At 37.2% G+C, this 22219-nt stretch overlaps 1 protein-coding gene across 2 annotated transcripts in view; it reads right to left on the bottom strand.

Annotated features, from left to right (window-relative positions):
* Nucleotides 1–22219, bottom strand: part of CSMD3 (CUB and Sushi multiple domains 3) — a 1267615-nt gene that overhangs the window by 430312 nt on the left and 815084 nt on the right. For both annotated transcript variants that reach the window (XM_062189471.1, XM_062189472.1), the window contains 3 exons: nt 10459–10646; nt 5295–5483; nt 988–1104 (listed from right to left, as the gene is read on the bottom strand). In XM_062189471.1, coding sequence (XP_062045455.1) covers nt 988–1104; nt 5295–5483; nt 10459–10646 — 494 coding nt within the window. The remainder of the gene's footprint in view (nt 1–987; nt 1105–5294; nt 5484–10458; nt 10647–22219) is intronic.

Below are 22219 nucleotides of genomic sequence, written 5' to 3'. Positions count from 1 at the left end.
AAAATGATGTGTATTTTTAGTAAAGGTTAACTCTTTGTGAAAACACTAATACAGTTTTTATTTTAAAAATTGCAATAGTGTTTTCACATTGCTAGGAATTTTTTGTTTGTTTTAGATTTTTTATACTAAGTATAATATAATAGTAAAATCAGTGATGGCATTATAATAACAGAGCTAAAAGAAAAACTACTCCTTGAACATAGTTTTTTAAAGAAAGGAATTAATTATTTTTAATAGATTAGGGCATGGAGATTTACAGGTTAATAATTTTCATTCACATTTGTTTTCATATATTAGGATGATCATTTCCCACTGTTAAATTGTTACACTGATCAATAGCATTGTTAATTTGCTAATTGGTTGTATTGCATAAATGAACCATATTTAGCACTACAGAGTCTTTCATTTACGTGTAAAAGGACATTTATTTACATCTACTATAGCATAGTGTAATTTTACACTTCAAAGCTCAATTATGTGAGATACATCTTCAGCTAGATTTTAGAGAATTTGAGATATAAGAACGTACATATAGAATTGTTATAAATTTATATGGGACTATAGTTATAATAAATAAACATAAATAATTTATAAACAAGTACATATAAAATGCGATATTTGCTTTACAACTGGCTCAGCTCTTCAGAGCATATTTGGATTCCTCTTGGAAGTTCTGAAATCGATGTAACTATACCACAGACAAAAGCCATCCTATCTGAGATGTTGTTGATATAATCCAAATGATATTAGTTATTTTATCAAAAGAAAACAAATATATCACCATTCTGACAAAAACAAGAGCACATCATAATATTCTAGAAAATTAATTCCAATCTTCACTGTAGTTAATTAAATTGAACTTTGTTTTAGTACAGTTTAGTACTGTGCTTCTGCTCATGGAAGATGACTGTTAAGGACTAGGAAATAATAAAAGTCCCCATGAAAATTCCGAAGATAGCCCAATTCTGATTGCTTGAGGTAAAGTACCTTTTCCGTGGGTTACATCAACAGTCCAGGTACAATTCAGAGAATTTGGGTAAAATTCTGGGTAACCAGGTGATAAGATTGTTCCACTAGGCCCTCTAACGTCTCCTCCACATAATGCTGAAAATATAAAGAAATACAGTGTGAACAGTCAGAGAGAGGCCAACACCGAACAAATCTCTTACCTGGTCTCTTGAAGGAGGATGAGTCCCATTATCTTTGCCTAAGCTACTTCTTGATAACAACATAAATTTAAAGACCTCTTCCTGTATAAGAAAATCATTTCAACCGTCATAGCACTAGAATAGACAACAGCATGAATAGTCTCTGAGAAGTAGTACTGGCCCCAGGTAAACACAGATCAACTCACTACATTTAAATTTTATGTACAAACTTACAGATTACTAAATATAAGCAATATTAGCATGTGCAATTAATTGTTTAGGAGCCCCTCCTATTTTCTTTTAAAGATTTGATTTGATTTATTTATTTATTTGAAAGGCAGAGTTACAGAGAGAGAGAAGAGAGGAGAGACACACAGAGAAAAAGAGAGAAAGAATCTTCCGTCCATTGGTTCACTCCCCCATGGCTGCATTGGCCAGGGCTGGGCAAGCAGAAGCCAGGAGATTCTTCAGTGTCTCCAATGTGGGTGACAGAGGCCCAAGAATGTGGCCCAGTCGCTGCTGCTTTCCCAGGTGCATTAGCAGGGAGCTGGATCAGAAGCAGACCAGACAGGACTCAAACCAGAGCCCATAGGAGACGACAGCACTGCAGGCTGAGGTCCCAAGCTCCTCTTATTAAGCATGAAGGAAATGAACTATTACTGATGAAACATAGTCATAAATATTACTAGAGGGATATGTGTCATTTTTCATAGGATTCCTTTAAAACAGCAAAGTAAATTGTCTAAGTTTTGGAGTTCGCTTCTAAAGTTCTACATTTCTTTTATTTATTTTTTAATGTTATTTGAAAGTTAGTTACACAGAGTCAGGGACAAACAGAGAGAAAAAAAGAGTGAGGGAGAGTGAGAATCTTTCATCCATTTTCACTCCCCAGATAGCTGTTATGGCTGGAACTGGGCCAGGCTAAAGCCAGGAATCAGGAGCCTCTTTCAGGTGTTCCCATGTGTGGAGAGGTCTAAATACTTGGGACATATCCTGCTGCTTTTCTCAGGCCATTAGCCAGAATCTGGCTCAGAAGTAGAGCAGCTGGGACAGAAACCAGCACCCACTAGTGGATTAGCATTGTAGGCAGAGTCTTTGTCCACTATGCACAATGCCAGGCCGTAGTTCTACATTTCTTTGGGAATGTAGAATGAAAAAAGAATTTTTTTAAAGAGCACAGATTTGTAACTAAATTTCCCAAATTAATATAAATAAATAAATGTTTATGAACTTAAGTCAAATAAATTAAAATTTGATTTAACATTTGATTATTTGAGAACAAATCAGTGTACAATGTTTTCCATTATATCACCAATCATGAGTGCTTATGATTTGTCAGAAAATTTTATCAATGTTAGAAGTTAGAAAAGACATAGGTAGACATTGGTACAGTAGTTAAGTTGCCACTTGGGACACTCTCATCCCAGGTCTTTCATGCCTGGTTCAAGTCCCAGCTCCTCTCTTTCTGATCCAGCCTCCTGTTAATGCTCACCCTGGGAGGCAGCAGATGATGGCTCAAGTACTTGACACCCAAGTGGGAGACCCAGATAGGGTTCTAGGTTCAGAGGTTTAGCCTGGCTGGTCATGCTGTGGTGGGCACTTCAGGAGCGAATGAGTGGATGGATGATTTCCCTGTGTCTGTCTCTTTCAAATAAAATGTGCAAGTCTGTAGTGCTCCATGCCTGATCTAGCTTCCTGCTAATGCACCTAGGAAGGCAGCAGAAGACGGTCTCAGTGCGTGGGCCAACTACCACTCACTTGGGAGACCCAGATGGAGTTCCAGGCTGCTGGCTTTGGTCTGGTTCAGGCCTGGCCATTATGGATATTTGGGGTAGTGAACCAGCAGAGAAGATTTTGCTCTGCGTCTTCCTCTCTGTAACTCTGTCTTTTAAATAAATAAGATTTTTTTTTAAAGGAAAATGCTCTACTAGGTTAAAACCTGCATTCCCATTTGATAGGACTTTATCTCATACAACTAGAATAAAACTTCTCAATGAACAGAAGGATGAATATTAGTTAAATTATTGCCAAAAATTCAAAAATGTTAAAAAAGACCACCATATCTGTCAGGTGCTCTTCTGTGAGCATGTATGCACATGTGTATTATAAGTATGTGTAGAGAATAGAGGGAAAGTTTTTCTGTACATCCACATCCTGCTATCTTTAGCTGGGGGGTGGGGCTGGCGGTAATGTCTTGAGAATTTCCTGTCTGCTAGGTGTACCTATATAGCTGTGTACAAGTTGAGAAGTTAAAAGGACACTCTTGGGCCAGCGTTGCAGCTCACTAGGCTAATCCTCCGTCTGTGGTGCCGGCACCCGGGTTCTAGTTCCGGTTGGGGCTCCAGATTCTGTCCTGGTTGTTCCTCTTCCAGTCCAGCTCTCTGCTGTGGCCAGGGAGTGCAGTGGAGGATGGCCCAAGTGCTTGGATCCTGTACCCGCATGTGAAACCAGGAGGAAGTACCTGGCTCCTGACTTTGGATCTGCTTGGAGCACCGGCCGCAGCGTGCCAGCCGTGGTGGCCATTTGGGGGGTGAACCAACGGAAGGAAGACCTTTCTCTCTGTCTTTCTCTCTCTCTCACTGTCTAACTCTGCTTGTCAAAAAAAAAAAAAAAAAAAAAAAAAAAGACATTCTTCAAGTGAAAGATTAAAGTACTAAGTAGAATATTATGTATAACACATTATAAAATTTAAGGGGAGTGATCAACAACTAATATATTAATAATTATGTGAAACACAGAGGGAGGGTGGAGGTTCAGGGCAGCAGTTAAGATATTGCTTGAGATGCCCATATTCCATATCAGAAGGCCTGGGTTCAAATCCTGGCTCCAATCCAGTTACCAACTTCCTGCTAATGCCTACTCTGGGAGATAGCAGGTAATGGCTCAAGTACTCAGGTAGCTGCTACTCATGTAGGAGATCTAGAATGAGTTCTAGTCTCCTTGCTTTGGCCTGGTCCAATCCCAGCTATTGCAGGAATTAGGGAGTAAATAGAGGATGAGAACATACTCTCTCTTTGTGTTTCTTTCTAAATTTCAAATAAATAAAAGTAAATAATTTTTAAAAATACACAGAGCAGTCTTTTAAAATGTTCAAATTCATGCTATGAGAAGTATGCCACATTGTTCTTTCTTAGATTTGAATAGTTGAACAACATCTGTTTTCATTTTTTTAAAACCAGTCAGAGTTAGATTTCTGTCAGTTATAATCACACGAACATTGACTATTACAAATAGTATTGTACAAAATTCAAGGAAGACATGTTGTTGATTTCTTTAAACCTTGTTATAAAATACAAATTGGCCTAAGCTGTTCCTAAAAAATGATGACACTGACAGCACTTGAAAATTTAATCACTACATGACAAATGTGATCTCCCACCATAAAAAAAAAAAAGTACAGAAGTTAGAGATAATCCTATAAATAGAAATTAAAGCCTAGAACTAAATAATACATAAATTTACATTGACTCTGCTTTATGATAAAGCAAATATGAAAACACTTCCCTGTCTTGGAAGCATTTTCTCTTACTGTATTTTCATATATGGATCTTGAAAAATTAGGATCTTTGCTGAATTCTCATAGAAACAGAAAAATCAAAAAGGCCACTGGTATATTACCAATGATAATTAGTATCTTGCCATCACAAGGCAGCCTGGGTAAGTTGCTGTGATGCTGTGTAGCCAGTTAGATTTTCGGGGAATAAACTGTGCTTCTGTCTGGACTAGTGCAATTGCCTTCCATAGCAACAAGTGAATGTTCATTGTTTGTATGTATGGGGAACAGAGGGAAAGTAAATGCTGTGCTCCTTCACTGCATTCATCTGACATGAATTTGGCGTTTGCAATGAATGTCCTTTCTCAGAGTATCTACAAGATGTATTTAAAATGGTAACAACAGCACACACACATATAGATATATGCATATGTATATACACATAGATGCGTTATATTTTACAGCATCTTTAGGCATAGGAAAAATATCTGATTATCAATATTATTTTATTAATATTTTGATAGCATAAGTTGTCAAAATTCCAGAGAGCCTTTATAAACTATGAAAAATTTATACTTATGGTAAACTTCACATTTCATACAACTATACTGATTTTTTATTGTACATGTTTTGTACATTGAATGAGTTCTTACCATCACACGTTGGAAGGGGATGACTCCACCAGTGATTCTTTTCACACAGAAGTGGTTCTTCATGGCTTAACCTGTACCCTGGATCACAACTAAATGAAACAGTAGATCCAATAGAGAAATCATGACCATAGCGACGGCCATGTACAGGTATGCCTGGGTCCAAGCAAGAATATGTGTTCACTGTAACACCTGAGAAACAAAGAGAATAAAACAAAGGAGAAATTTGATAGATTTCAGACAGATTCCTATTTCTTTAAACAACAGAGGATGATGATTTTTCATAAATAAATTAATATACTCAAAGCACCATTTTAAAAAGCATATTTTAGAGGTTGGCTTTGTGGCATTGCCTGTGACACTGCATCCCATATGTGCACCCTGTTGAGTCCAGCTGCTCTACTTCCAAACCAGTTCCCTGCTAATGGTCTGGGAAAAGCAATAGAAGGTGACTCAAGTGCTTGGGCCCCTATACTCATGTGGCAGACCCAAATAAAGCTCCTGAATCTTGGGTTCAGCCTGGCACAGCATTTGGCATTGCAGCCATCTGGGGAGTGAACCAATAGATGGATAATCTTTCTTTCTCTTGCTCTCTCTCTCTGTCTCTCCCCCCAACTGTAACTTTGATTTTCAAATAAATAAAGAAATATAAAAAATTTGTATTTAACAAGTTTTTTTTTTACCAATAAGGATAAAATTCAGATTGATTATATAATAATGGGATGAAAAGATATGATTATGTATCAAGTATTTTAGACATTTTGTATATTTGGGGACACATACACACATATATATATATATATATATATATACAATAATAATCATAGTTGTAATTAGCATTTCCAGATGTGATTATATTCCAGGCACAGTTATAAATATTGCATAAAAATTTCTTCATTTAATAATTATGAAAGGAGCTGGCATTGTTGATAGTGGGTAAAGACAGTGCCTACAGCGCTGGCATCCCATTTGGGCATCAATTTGAATCCAGGTTACTTCATTTTCAATCTAGCTACCTGCCAATGTGCCTGGGAAAGCAGTGGAGATGGTCCAAGTTTTTGGGCCCCAGCACCCAAATGGGAAACCAGATGAAGATCCTGGCTTTTGGCTTCAGATATTTGCAAGTGAGCCAGCAGATGGAAGATTCTCTCTGTCTTCCTCACTCTCTTTGCCTCTCCTTTTCTGTGACTATATCAAATAAATAAATCAATCTTTAAAAATAATAATAATTACAAGAATATAGGACCAGCATTCTGGCCTAGTGGGTATAGCCTGAAAAGCCAGCATCCCATATGGGTGCCAGTTCGCATCCTAGCTTCTCCACTTTCTATCCAGCTCCATACTAGTATGCCTGGGAAGGCAGCGGAAAATGGCCCAAGTGCGGGGGACCCTGCCTCAACATGGGAGATCAGAAAGAAGCTCCCGGCTACTGGCTTCAGATTGGCTGTTGCGACTATTTTGGGAGTGAACAAGCGGGTGGAAGTTATCTCTCTCTCTCTCTCTCTCTCTCTCTCTCTCTCTCTCTCTCTCTCTTTCCCTCTCTCCCTCTGCTTCTCCCTCTCTATGTAACTATGCCTCTCCAATAAATAAATAAATCCAAAAAAATGAATTGGCTACTTCTGAGGTTTCCTGTGTACTGAAAAACGTTTAGAAACATTTCTTGCCTCAACCTGGTATACTTCAGTATCACTTCTCCAAACAGGTCAATAAAAATGTCACCAGATATACTGTCACTTGTTTCCTGAGATACAAATTAAGGTATAATAAACAATTATCTTTTTCTTCCTAAATGAGAAATTTGAACAATAACTACTTCTTCTATATTCTAACTAATGCTTCTATATTCCACAATATATTAATTACTATTTAGAGTTGCATGATTATATTAAATCACATTCACATAATAAAATATTTACTTGTATGAATTACCCAATTTTAATTTTTTAAAAAATTTTCTTTTTATTTGACAGATACAGTTAGACAGTGAGAGAGAGAGACAAAGAGAAAGGTCTTCCTTCCATTGGTTCACCCCCCAAATGGCCACCACCGCTGGAGCTACACTAATCCGAAGCCAGGAGCCAGGTGCTTCTTCCTGGTCGCCCATGAGGGTGCAAGCCCCCAAGCCATCCTCCACTGCCTTCCCAGGCCACAGCAGAGAGCAGGACTAGACGAGGAGCAACTAGGACTAGAACCCAGTGCCCATATGAGATGCCGGTGCCGCAGGCGCAAGATTAACCAATTGAGCTACAGTGCCGGCCCTGAATTACCCAATTTTAAACAAAGCTAAACAAAAATACTATAAATAGATTTGAATTTTAAAGAAGTAAATTGTACATTTTAAATATATTTATCAAGCATAATCATTTCATTTAAATGCTGGTTTTAATAGGAAACTAAAATATAACAAGCTGCTCCTGGAATTGTATTTATTTTGAATGTAAATAATAAATGTTAATAATAATAAACAGAAGTGATTTTCCTGTTGGGAGAAGGGGGGCAAAAAATTGTACTGAAAACCAAAAATACATTATGTTACTGAAGTCTACTCTAGGTTGTTACTATTTTAATACATTTTGAAAACTACAAATAGCCTTATCTTATTGTTACAATTTTTGCAATGCCCCTGTTTTTAATGGAAGATAGAGGAGGGCACAAATTGCCTGGGGAAAGGGAATAAAACGGAAACACGGAGTGTGAGCAGTAGTAGCTTTCCAGAAAATCTTTTCCATAGAATTTTGGTTCAATGTGAAAATCTAATAAAGTTTCTCTTTTAATAGATTTGAAAGTCAATATGTTTTAAAATTTATCATTAGAAAGCTATTGTCTCTGACCTAATCAATATCAAGGGTGATTTTCACCAACCTCATCCTCATTCAGCTCTTAGCTTCCACTTTGCATTAGTCCTAATTACTTGGACAATGTCACCAACCACCTATCAGTTATAGATTTGAAGTTGGAAGATATGCTTCTAATATCAAGACTTCGTGTTTATCTTATTAATGTTAATTCATTTCAATTAAATCTCATTAATTTATATCTTATTATATATCAGCTGTTATGCTACACTTTCTACACACAGTTTCAATTAATCCTTAAAATAATCTGATATATTGATGGAGTGGAATTAAATGCAATCTATTGGGCACAGAGTAGACAGCAATATTCTAAAAGAAAAGGTGTCTGCATATATGTGTTCATTAATTACTAGCAAGAATTAACTTTGAAATAGACTTTTAAGAATGACTACTCTGATTGAGCTTTAACAAATACAAGTGAAACAAGATATCTCAATTATAGCCCTTAGTACAGTTGCAATCCCAAGTATGTGTGACTCCTCTTGCTGAATTTTAAAATAATGTTTAGGAAATATACTTCTAGGTCATAGAGCTTGAAATAAAGGAAAGATAACATAATTAAAACAACATTGTGGGTAAAATTTAAAAGGAAAAAGCAATGAATTTATATAAATTTTGATTTTAAAATATATGAAACCATTGACCATATGTACTGAAGAGAATGTCCTGCAGCCAATATAAAGCTATATATTTCAAATGCTAAACTCTTTTCCTAAGAAGGGATCATTTGAGACTAAATATAAAAAGTATTATAATATTTGCATTTGAAATAAATATAACTTGCAGTAACCCACTTGTAGTGTGCTATTAGGTTCATTTACTAAAATTACATTTCATCAAAAGGTATGCGGCAATGCAGTTTTTGATAAAAATGTGCACACAAGTGAACTTCTACACATGCATGTTTGTACACATGAAGAGGTGACTTCAAAAAAGTTCTTGAAAATGTAGAATTAAAGATAAGCTTATTTTGGTGCCAAAATTTTGATGTCTGTGCATACTTTTTTAATAATACATATTTTCTATTACTACTTGATGACCTTTCATATATCATACACAATATAGCCTCATGAATGTAAATATGCAAGTATTTATAAATAAAACAGTGACTTGTTTCCAAGTAAATATTAGAATCCAATCTTTTTCATTAAAATTTTTAAGGCTTCTTAACAAAACTATGTACCGTTAAGTGGGATAATTATGAATTTCAAATATATAGAGGATACAAATATGTATGTCATGTTACCTGGTAAATAGATAGTTATAGATATTATCTTCACTGAATTATACCATCTACATAAAAACATATCCTATTTTCCTAACTTCTGGTCACTATCATGAATCCTACATTATATGATGGGTAATAACCTTCTTTTCAAGGAAAAGTAGCATATATGTGAATGTATATAATATCTACATATGAAGTAAACATGAACAATGTTAAAACTTGTTAAATCTGGAGCTATCCTTTGTCGTAGCTGGTTGAGCCAGTGCCTGCATTCCATATAGGTGCCAGTTCATGTCCTAGCTGCTCCACTTTCCCACTCAGTTCCCTGCTAATGACCAGGGAAAAGCAGTAGAAGATGGCAAAAGTGCTTGGGTACCTGCCACTCATGCAGGAGACTGGGAAGAAGCTCCTGGCTACTGGCTTTGTCTTGTTCCAGCCCTGGCCATTGCAGTCATCTGGGGAGTGAGCCAGAGGATGGAAGATCTCCCTCTCCTTCCTTCTCTATAACTTGTCAGGTTTTAAAACAAATTGTAAAAATGAAAATTTGATTCCAAAATCCTAAATTGTAACTTGTCCTAATATAGTCTTTGAGCAATTGTGTTAATCATATTTGAATATATGGATATTTTTTACTTTTTATTGTTAATATAATATTCAACCTTTTACACAAAATAATAGTAATGATTTTTCAAAGGAAAACGTGTGCCAATAGCATGGGTAAAATATGCAAGAAATTGATTTATGAGTTAAATGCCAAAAAGTAGCAATATTCGTACATATCTTAGATTGACATTTACTGACTATCATCTGCTTTGTAGAATTATACAAACAATTTTTACAAAAAAACATCATTTTTGAGAATTTGTTACTTCTTCAATTTCTTTAGTATTTTCTTTTATCATGATATTAGATAATTTTTAAAAATTTTTACAGAGTAGAGTGTAACATACACCTTATTGACACTGGCATTCTTATAATCAAGGAAGCTTTGATTTTAAAGAATGAAAGAGTTGCTAATTCTCAGAAACACAATGATAATACTTAATGTAAGACAAACAGAATGGAAAAAACTGTCATTACTTACTTTCATAATGAATCTTGAAACCATTATTGGAACGGCTGTTGTCTGTTGTAAACAAAAGGTATATAAAATTATTGCTGCTAAACAGAAACTGGGGCACTTGTGTGCCATTGTAAGATCCAAGCAAGGGTGAAAGAAGATTTGGTCCATCATGAACTTCCAAAACATCATAATTCAGTTCAGTCTGAAATCTAGAATTAAGAGACATGGGTGAAAATATATTTATTAGAATAACACTATATAGAAAACAATACTTTACATTGTTACTTAAATTATTATTTGGAGGGCTAAACTGTGATGTTGTAGGTAAAGCTGACGCCTGCAGTGCCAACATCACATATAGGCACTGGTTCGAGTCCCAGCTATTCCACTTCTGATCTAGCTCTCTGCTATGACAGGGGAAAGCAGTAAAAGATGGCCCAAGTCCTTGGACCCTTGCACCCTTGTGGGAGACCCAGAAGAAGCTGCTGGCTCCTGGCTTTGGATTGGTGCATCTCTGGCCATTGTGGCCATTTGGGGGGTGAACGAGCGGATGGAAGGCCTCTCTCTCTCTCTCCATATACACACACACACACACACACACACACATATATATATATCTGCCTCTGCCTCTCTGTAACTCTGCCTTTCAAATAAAATAAATAGATCTTTATTTTTGACATTTTACCATTTTCATATAAATTTCTATAGCTTATATAATATGTAAGATAAGTACAAATCTATAATTTTAAATACCAATGTTACAAGTCCTCATTCCTGTGGAAAATTATCATGAAAAACATGCATATGTGTTTTTCATAAGTATATATCTTCAAATATTACAGATTATCCTTAGAAAATAAATTATCTTATCATAACCAAGCATATTTTTAGAGTCACCTTTATGCCTTCTTTATTTCTATGGAAAACCATGTGATTTGTATTTATTTTCAATTATTCAGATTTTCATCTTACTAGTATAAATATTTCAAACCTGACATCCTGATATGATTTTGGGGACAAAAAATAAGGTAACTCCTATTATTTTTTAAATTTTTATTTATTTTATTTATTTATTTGGGAGTCAGAAATCTTGCAGTCAGTGATTTACTCCTCAGATGCCTGCAATAGCCTAGGGTGGACCAGGATGAAGCCAAGATTCAGGAATACAAACCAGGTTCCCAATGTTGGGGGCAGTGACCCAACCCCCTGGACTACCACCTGCTGTCTCTCTGTATGTGCATCAGCAGAAGCTGGAACCTAAGTTCAGTCTAATGCAATACCTGAATGGTGTCTTAACCTTAGACCAAATGCCCACCCAGTTCCTATTATTATACCCACTTTGCAGATAAGAAAACTGAGGTCTTTAGAACTTAAATAGTACCACATTTTTCTTTTTTAAATTATGAGATACTCTTCAAAACCAAGTTTATCTGATCCTATTAATTACACTATGCTCTTTTTTTTTAAAGATTTTATTTATTCATTTGAGAGGTAGAGTTACATATAGTGAGAGGGAGGGACAGAGAAAAAAGTCTTCCATCCATTGGTTCACTCCCCAAATGGCTGCAACAGCTTGAGTTGCGCCAATCCGAAGCCAGGAGCCTTTTCCCAGTCTCCCATGTGGGTGCAGGGGCCCAAGGACCTAGGCCGTCTTCCACTGCTTTCTCAGACCACAGCAGAGAGCTGGATTGGAAGAGGAGCAGCTGGGACTAGAATTGGAGCCCATATGGGATACTGGCACTGCAGGTGGAAGATTAACCTACTGACCAGGGCGCCGCCGGCCCCTATGCTGACTCTTTTTATCATTAGATTTTTGATTGTTGTTCTGCTGATGTTTTCATTTTTTTAAAGAGACAAGCATTCTATAAACTACAATAAATACAAAACTACTTTTAAAGTATTTTACAGATCTATTAGCAAAATGCTAATTAATTGCTAATTAATTGTCTCTGGCTACCAAGTCTGTTTTCTATTCTTGCCTTGAGAAGGACATCCCTCCCAAAACTTTTCATAGCTTGCTTTATGTAGGAAAAGGTAGGCCCCATGTCCCTATCTGGAGTAACAGTTTTTCAAGTGACTTCAACTACAAATAATCACTGTACCAATTGGGCATATTTGAAATGTCATGTCCTTAACTGCTTCAAGTCCATTTGACAGTTTTTCTATAGCTAATTCTGATCCAGGTTTACCCTTATCTTTCACTATCTCCTACATTCTCACCATCCTCACATTTCTTTTAGTAACACCCTTTGGAATTCACTACCTTTATCCAGACATTTATTTATCCTGTTATTCTTTCACAAATGTATTGTTCTTTGTTTAAAAATTATAAAAGCATCATACTTTGGCCATTTCTTCGGACTTAACTCTCTTGTAAAGTTCCTCACAAACATGTAAACTTTAATAAAACTTTGACATTATTATCTTGTTAATCAGTTCTTATATTAACTGTGTTCCTAGATCCACAGAGTCAACATCAGAACATAGGGGAAGTGAAGATGAGCTCTCTTCCTTCCTTACAGACTTACAGAAAGTTGAGCATTTATTCCCTTGCCCATAATGATCAGCAACTCAGGAAAACCTTTTCCTAGTTTCACCACTGTTTTTTGGTACCTCTTTTAATTTTGGCCTAACTATGTTGATAGGAAGACCTCCCCTGACCTCACAGTGCAGGTCTACTAAATTGCCACAATTTATTACACATTTTGTGATACTAACCACATTTGTGTTTGCTTTGTCCACAGCTTAAGACCTGTAAGAATTTATAAGTTCTGTGAGGTCAGTGTCTTTTCGTCAATGGTTTGCTTGTAGCAAACACTCAATAAACAGTAGAGTGAATGTTTTAGAAATACAAAAATGTCTTTCTCTTCTCTAGAGTGGTTAACAACTTTACACAAAAAAATTTGAATATAATCTGATGCTTCAGTATTAGCTATGTATTTTTCATCCATTTGAAATGCATCTCCCACGACATCTTCAGTATTTCTCTAGTTATCCCCAGTATTGCTTAAAAAAAAGCAGATAAATTTTGAAATGTTTAGTAATTTTCAGAAATCATTTGTACTAGCACGCCAATCAGTATTTCCCAGTAAACGATACAAATTAAACCATATCATTCCTCAAAAAAATGAAAATCAATAAAATTCAAACCTAATTTTTTAAATGCTTACAACTAATTGAAAATAATTAAGAAATCTGTTTATTTAAATAATAACAATCTGTGATATAATTATGAACAAGGCATATTAGTTGTCAAAATTACGTGCATAATTTGGGGGGCCAGATTTGTGGCATAGCTGGTTAAGCCACTGCTTATGACACCAGCATCCCATATCAGAACACTGTCTAGAGTCCTGGCTGCTCCATTTGCAATCCGTCTCCCTGCTAATATGCCTGAGAAAGCAGCACAAGATGGCTCAATATTTGGGACCACGCCACTCAAGTGCAAGACCAAGATGGCACTCTGGGCCATTGACTTTATTGTCACCCAGACATGGCTGTTGTGGCATTTGCAGAGTAAACCAGTAGATGGATGATATTCTCTCTCTCTCTCTCTCTCTCTCTCTCTCTCTCTCCAAATCTACCTTACTCCATCACTCTGCCTTTTAATTAATTCTTTAAAAACATTAAGTATATAGTGCCATTTAAGGAATGCAATTGACAGGCTGATGCTGAGGCGTACTGCATTAAGCCTCTGCCTGTGGTACAGACATCCCATATGGGTGCTGGTTTCTGTCCCGGCTGCTCCTCTTCTGATCCAGTGCTCTGTTTACGGTCTGGGAAAGCAGTGTAAGATGGCCCAATTGTTTAGACCACTGTGCCCACGTGTGAGACCTGGAGGAAGTTCCTGGCTCCTAGCTTCAGATCAGCCCAGCTCTAACCATTGCAGTCATTTGGGGAATGAACCAGTGGATGTGAGACATCTCTCTCCGTCTGTCCCTCTCTGTTTCTGTTATTCTACCTCTCAAAAAAAAAATAAATTTTAAAAAGAAATGCAATTGAAATGTTTCAATTTGTATTGATATTTTATCCAATTAAGCAATATACATTGTCAACTGTACGAATTTTACAGCCTTTACTTCTAATTTTACAAACTGACATTTGTCTAAAAAAATTCAGAATAATACACTGTAGAAAAGGAAAGATACAGAAACACACAAATCCTTTAAAATGATCAAGCAATTGGGCATAATGATTCTATTATTTTGCTGCTTTTTAGTAATCTATTGTAAATATCGAAATTGTAGCTTCACTCTGATGGCTAATCAGTTGACAACAGCCAAATTAAAATGCATAGAAGAATCAGGGATTGATCTGAATTGAAATGTAAAGAGATTTAATTCTTAATAAAATAGCAACATTAACTGGTGATATGTAGAAAACTGTTCAGTAGCAGTGAATCTTTAAAAGGAAAATATTCACACATTGGCCCTAAGAAACTATCAAAATATGATAAGAAGGAAAATATGATAGGGTTACATAATGAATTGAGTTTCTTTCATATGTGTTTTTAGATATTTGTATAAATTTCTTATGAATTGTCTCAATCTAACATTCATTTGTGATATAAAATTTATGATAAGTGATTATTATGGAACCAGGAGATAATAGTAAAAATGAAATTGGATATAATTTTATTCATTACTTATGTCTTGAGAAAGCATTCATATTGCGATCCAAATCTATTGTGACCAAACTGAAATAGTCATCATAATGTAACTATAAAATAAATTATTCTGTAAGAGACTGATACTGAAATGTCAGCAAGCTGAGAACATGGAAAAAGCAAAGAAAGATTTGCTTCAGATGATTAATAGTTAAATGAGTTCCTCTTACTCAGAGTTAGGAGTTGCAAATTTAAGAGCTTCAGGGGGGCCGGCACTGTGGCACAGTGGGTAAAGCCACCACCTGCAGTGCCACGCCAGCATCCCACATGGGGACCTGATCGAGTCCTGGCTGCTCCACTTCCTATCCAGCTCTCTGCTATGGCCTGGGAAAGCAGTGGAGGATGGCCAAGTCCTTGGGCCCTTGCACCCACATGGGAGACTCAGAAGAAGCTCCTCGCTCCTGGATTCAGATCGGCACAGCTCTGGTGGTTGCGGCCCTCTGGGGAGTGAACCAGCAGATGGATGGAAGACCTATCTCTCTGCCTCTCCTTCTCTCTCCTCTGTGTAACTCTTTCAAGTAAATAAATAAATCTTTTAAAAAAGAAAGAGCTTCAGGAACAAAATTAACCCAAAAATCCCTGTGTATATCTCAGAACATTTGAGTATGTCAAGAAGAGGTACAACATTTAAAAGCTACATGTTTGTTGGTGTTATTGTTATTCTGTTCTGTATTTGATAGGAAATAAAGTTTCAGTGACTTAAGCTGCTTGAGGTAATCTCAAGAAGACAACTAATGATCAATACATTTTTAAGTAATTTTAAAAAAAAGTTTTGTATTAATTGTAATCAGTAGCTACATTTACAAATACAGGGTAAAAAAAAACCTGTAAAATAGCTATGTCACCATCCTAATTATGTTATCTGATTTTAAAACATTCCATTCTCAACCAATTTAAGTGAATCATTGTTCTTTAGGAAACTAAGAGTGGAAAGCAAGCAGCATAACCCTATAATAAATACAATTCATTACTTAATGAGAAGAACCATTAAGAGTTGACAACCAGTGTCTTTGCAAAACAATTGCTGGAAATCATATGGGAATTGTCTTTTTCAAGAATGAGGTGGTAGATACTACAAAAATGATACTTTGTTTCTCTAAGCAGTCTTTAGAGAAAAATAAAGCATGAAGACATTATAAGATGTGGCTCACTAGGCTAATCCTCCACCTGCGGTGCCGGCACCCCAGGGTTCTAGTCGCTGTTGGGGCGCTGGTTCTGTCCCGGTTGCGCCTCTTCCAGTACAGCTCTCTGCTATGGCCCAGGAAGGCAGTGGAGGATGGCCCAAGTGCTTGGGCCCTGCACCCGCATGGGAGACCAGGAGGAAACATCTGGCTCCTGGCTATGGATCAGTGCAGCGCGCCGGCCATAGCAGCCATTTGGGGGGTGAACCAACAGAAGGAAGACCTTTCTCTCTGTCTGTCTCTCTCTCTCACTGTCTCATTCTGCCTCTCAAAAAAAAAAAATATATATATATATATATATATATATATATATGGAACTGATAGACTTCCATACATATGATTTTAAAGTGACCATTTTATGCCAATAACCTAATGAATAAAGTACATTTTAAAATGTTTATTTACTGGCCAGTGCCACGGCTCACTAGGCTAATCCTCCGCCTGGGGTGCCAGCACCCCTGGTTCTAGTCCCTGTTGGGGCGCTGGTTCTGTCCCGGTTGCTCCTCTTGAGTCCAGCTCTCTGCTATGGCCCGGGAAGGTAGTGGAGGATGACCCAAGTGCTTGGGCCCTGCACCCACATGGGAGACCAGGAGAAAACACCTGGCTCCTGGCTTCAGATTGTCGCAGCGCACTGGCCTTAGCGACCATTTGGGGGGTGAACCAACGGAAGGAAGGCCTTTCTCTCTGTCTCTCTCTCTCACTGTCTAACTGCCTGTCAAAGAAAAATAAATAAAAATGTTTATTTACTTATTTTTAAATATATATTTATTTATTTTATTAATTTAAAGGTATAGAGAAAAAGGAAGTAGGGAAAGAGAAATCAATTCTCCATCCACTGGTTCATTCCTCAGATGCCCATATGCCCACAAGAGCCAGTGCTCAACCAGTTAGAACCTAGAAGCCAGAAACTCCATCCGGGTCTCCTATATGGATGGAATATACTCAATCATTTGAGCAATCATCCACTGCCTCCCAGGATGCATTGGAAGGAGGCTGGATCAGAAGAGGTAGCTCAATCCTAGCCATGGCTTACATATTGGACATAAATTAGTGGATGAAAGATCTTTATGTATTTCCCTCTCTCTCTCTCTCTTTCTGTAAATCTGCCATTCAGATAAAATTAAATAAATCTTAAAAAATTAAGAATTCAAAATTCAAACCAGCACACTGATATGAGAATGCATGTGTCCCAAATGATGAGTTAGTCAGCTGCATCACAACACCTGCACGATGAACCACATTTTAAACTTGATTAAATACACAGTTCGTTCCATTGCTACTGAGTTATTCATGACCATAGGATGGCTGCTTAAGATCTGAATTCACTTAAAAGAACCAAATTTCTGGCAAAGCATAAGGAGTAAGGACATCACTCTAACAAAATCTTATGCACTTAAAGCATTTTTAGGATAGGAGAAATGGAAGAAAATATTTAAATAATGTTTTCCTTCAAATATATTTTAAAAAAGAAGTTCACAGGCACATGGGTCTGTTAAGGGTAAACAGAGGATTCAAGTCCCAAAAGGAACACTTCAGTTTAAAACATTTAACGACTTGAGACTTCATATTATTTATACAGATCATGATTCAAAAAAAAGCATATTGATATGACTGTGCTCTTTCTTCTTGTTCTAAAACCCTAAAAACACCACTGATGAACTTTTTAGATTTATTTCATTTATTTGAAAGGCATAGTCAGAAAGGGAGAGAAGGAGAGAAGCAGAGAAGGAGAGAGAGAGAGAGACAGAGAGACAGAGAGACAGAGAGAGAGAGAACCTTCAATCCAGTGGTTCATGCCCCAGATGGCTGCAACAGAGCTGGGCCAGGCCTAAGCCAGGAGCCAGGAGCCAGGAGCCAGGAGCCAAATGCTTCATCCAGGTCTCACACATGAGTGCAGAGGCTCAAATACTTGGGACATCTTCCACTGCTTTCCTAGGCGCATTAGCAGGGAGCTGCATTGGAAGTAGAGCAGCTGGTACACGAATTGGTGTCCATGTGGGATGCTAGCAACACAGGCAGCAGCTTATCTGCTATGCCACAATGCTGGTCCTAAACTCTATTTTTTTGTTAAGATTTATGAATTTAACAGCAGAATGACAGAGATAAGGAGAGGGGGAGAGGGAGGGAGGGCGGGAGTGCAATAGGGCAGAAGAGAGAGGGAGAGAGAGAGAGAGAAAAAAAAAACAGAGATAGGAGATAGAGATATAGAGATCTTTCAGCTTCTGGTTAACTTGAAATCCTCACAGGTGTCTCATATGAGTGGTAAGGACTCAAGCAGGAGGGCCATCATCTACTGCCTCCCAGATGCAATAGTAGGAAGTTGCATTGGAAGTGGAGGTAGGACTCCATCCTGTGTACTCCCATATGAGACCCAGGTCTCCCAAGCAGCAGCTTTAACCTGCTATGCTAAAACACCCACCTGATATGCTGATAAATTCTTACAGCATCCTGATTTTTAATATTTCCACTGTCTCGGCTAATAATCAAAGAATGATTTTTTAAATGATTTTTATCAAAGAGGTGAAGGAGCTATTAAATGTGTGATTTATTTGAGTGAATAGTTTAGGGATTAAGAAATGAGGCACAACTGACAAGTCTCACCTGACAATGTTCATGGGGAGAAGCCAAAAATGTTTGAACTCAGAATCATTCCCCTCCCAAAGCCTGTTGTGGTTGCCTAGAGGATTGATTACTGCTGCTGAGTAAAAATCCAAGTACTGTAAATTACTTTTCCATTTAGCTTTCTTGCTTCCAGCTCAATTTAAAACTTTTGTGTCTTAGTAAATAGATACAAGAATAAGAAAATGACAGAGTAAAATGTTTTGACTAACTATATTTATAGAAATTAAATGAGGATGTTGACTATTCAGCTAATATCATATCTATAAAAATAGCCATATAGAGTTCATCAAAAAGGTAAGTGTGGAGCAGGGAAGGGGGTGTTGAGTGTTTTGGCATAGTGAGTTAAGCTACCACAGGGGATGCCATGTCAATCAGAGAGCCAGTTCAACTACCAGCTATTCTGTTTCTGATCCAGCTTTTACTGAGAGCCACTACATGATGGTTCCTGTGTGTGGGCCCCTGCCACTCATGTGGGAAACCCAAATGAAGTCCAATTCTGTGCTCTTAGTTTCAGCCTGGCTTAGCCCAGCTGTTGCAAGCATTTGGAGGTGAGTCAACTGATTAAGAGCTCTCACTCTCAATTTTGCTCTCACTCTTCCTTTCAACTACATGAAAATTAATAAATAAAACGTTAATGAGCTGTAGGCACTATGGCACAGAGGTTAAGACACCCTTTGGTTCACCTATATCTCACACCAGAGTGCCTGGTTCAAATCCCAAGTACTGGGCTTTGAATCCAGCTTCCTGGTAATGCTCCTGGAAAATTAGTAGATGATGACTAATGTACTTGAGTCCCTGCCACTCACATGGAAGATCCGAGTGGAGATCTTTGTCTTGGCCCAGCCATGGCTATTGCAGTCATTTGGGGAGTGAACCAGTGGATTGGTCTCCCTCTTCCTTTCTCTCTGTCACTCTGCCTTTCAAATAAATAAATCTTTTAAAAATTGAAAAAAAATCACTTTAGGATGGTCTAACTTACAATATAGGATATATAGAGTACACAATTTCCAAAAGTTTTTAAAGAAGATAGACAAGCAGCAAAGAGGATCATGTAACATATTGAAAGGGGTGTAAGATCCATATTTAAAATCTTGGATTAAAAAAACCGTGTCTTCCAACAAAAGTCCAAAATTAAAAGTCAGACTGAGGATGCTCTGGATTGCAGTTATTACCTTGCAATCATGCTACTTGTCAAATAGGCAACTCCAAGTAGCTTACTTTGGTCTAAAAGACACCAGGTGTTTATTTATTTAATGATGATTAATGAATCTCAATAGCAGACCAGGGAATGCCTTTCAACATAATAATGTACTTTGTGTTCATAAAGCTTAAGCTAATTTTTAAGTAATATTAATTTAGGTTGACTTTAAAAATTGGATATAAAAGGAAGAAAAGAAAATGTTATTTCAAAAACCGGATACAGTTTCAATTAGGTAGAATTTAGGGGAACAGGTGCATTCTTCATAAGAGAACATTGCTCTTTGGTTTAGAGTAAAAATCTTAATAAGCATGTTTGTAAAAAGGTTGATCCTTTCCAATTTCTCACCATCACTCAGTTGGATGCTCACATAAACAAATAGATAGTTTCTCTACATGATAAAACAACAGATATTTTGAGGTTTACCCTGCTATACTCTGGAAGGGTACATTAAAGAAAGCTGTAGATCCTAAGTGGGGATGAGATTAAAGAAAAAGGGTCTGGAGCAACAGGGAGAACTAGAGTAATACTAACAATTTCTACTGTAATGGTGATTTATCAGGGAAATTCAGGACAATGAAGGCTTATTCAATCTTAAATAATTCTAGATTGTGTAATAATCCACTTATATTTTCTTTCTTTGTTCCTATCCTTATCTCTTTTTTTTTTTTACCTCTCCTTTCCTCTCTTCTCCTCTCCTCTCCTCTCCTTTTCTTTAAGAGTAAGAGAAAGAGAGAGAGAGAGAGAGAAAATCTTTCATATACTGGTTCATTCACCCACCATTCACTCCCCTCATGCTAGGATGAAGATAGTAGCCAGGAACCAAATTTTGGTCTTCCACACAGGTGGAAAGGACTCAAGTATTTGATCCATCATCTGCTATCTCTCAGGGTGTACATTTTTGGGAAGCTGAGTCAAAAGCAGATGGGTCCAGCATTGTGGCACAGCCAGTTAAACGGTTGTCTATGACACCAGCATCCCATATTGGTTCTGTTTTGTATTCTATCTGTTCCACTTTCAATGCAGCTCCCTGCTAATGGCCTGGGAAAAGCAGCAGAAGATGGTCCAAGTGTTTGGGCTTCTGCCACTTACATGGGAGACTGGGATGAAGCTTCTGGCTCCTGGCTTCCACTTGGCCCAGCCTCGGCTGTTGTGGCCATCTGAGGAGTGAACCAGCAGATAGAAGATCTCTGTCTCCCTGTCTCTCTCTCTCTCTCTCTCTCTGACTTTCAAAAAAATAAAAAATAAATAAATCCTTAAATGTAGAGCCAGGACATGAGCCCAGGCACTGATACAGGTGCTAGTATCCCAAGTGGTAACATAACTGCTACACTGCATTGCTGCCCCTGTATTGTGTGTGTGTGTGTGTGTGCTAATGAAGGAAGTTGATACAGTTAGGAGTAACATTAAGAAAGGACATTAACCTCAGCATCTCACAAGTGAGACTATTCTGGGAGAAGGATGCCTAGCCAGCACTGAACAAAAGCATCCCCAGAAATTCTCCGAGAATTTGAGAGAGACTAGACTGAGAATAAATTTCTGTTGTTTACGTCACATAATCTGCGGTACTTTTCTATGACAATCTCAGCAAATTAGTATGATAAGGTTTTAGAGATCACAGTAAGGTAGGATGACCCCATAAAAAATGTCCACACTTGTGCAAAATAGAATCTTTTCTCCACACAAATTTGAGCACTAGAATGGATAAATTTATTCAGTGTGGGACCTCTTGAGTGAAGGAAGGATCATGTTAGGTCTTTGAAACAAAATCATCAGGCTACAATAAAGATATCATGCAGTATTTATATGTTTATCAACCAGATTCAATGCATACAGAGATTTATTTAATTGTTTTTAAGAAATGCATTGGGAGATGATTGGAGTCAATAATATAATTGTGAAACTATATAGATAATTCTATTTTAGTTTGTGAGTTGCAACTCAATAATAGATCAGAAGTTTCATTCTTTTAACATTTTAAATATTCAATGCTACAGTCTTTCCTGAAATACATCAGTTGACTAGTAATACCAATTTTTCCAGGGAAGGGGGGAGAAAAGGTCAACTGTCTGATCATTAATACAGTGACTTGACACAGCCATTTATCAGAAGGAC

Source organism: Lepus europaeus, chromosome 4, assembly GCF_033115175.1.
Source record: "Lepus europaeus isolate LE1 chromosome 4, mLepTim1.pri, whole genome shotgun sequence".
NCBI lineage: Eukaryota > Metazoa > Chordata > Mammalia > Lagomorpha > Leporidae > Lepus > Lepus europaeus.
This window is presented reverse-complemented; position numbering and strand designations above follow the sequence as displayed.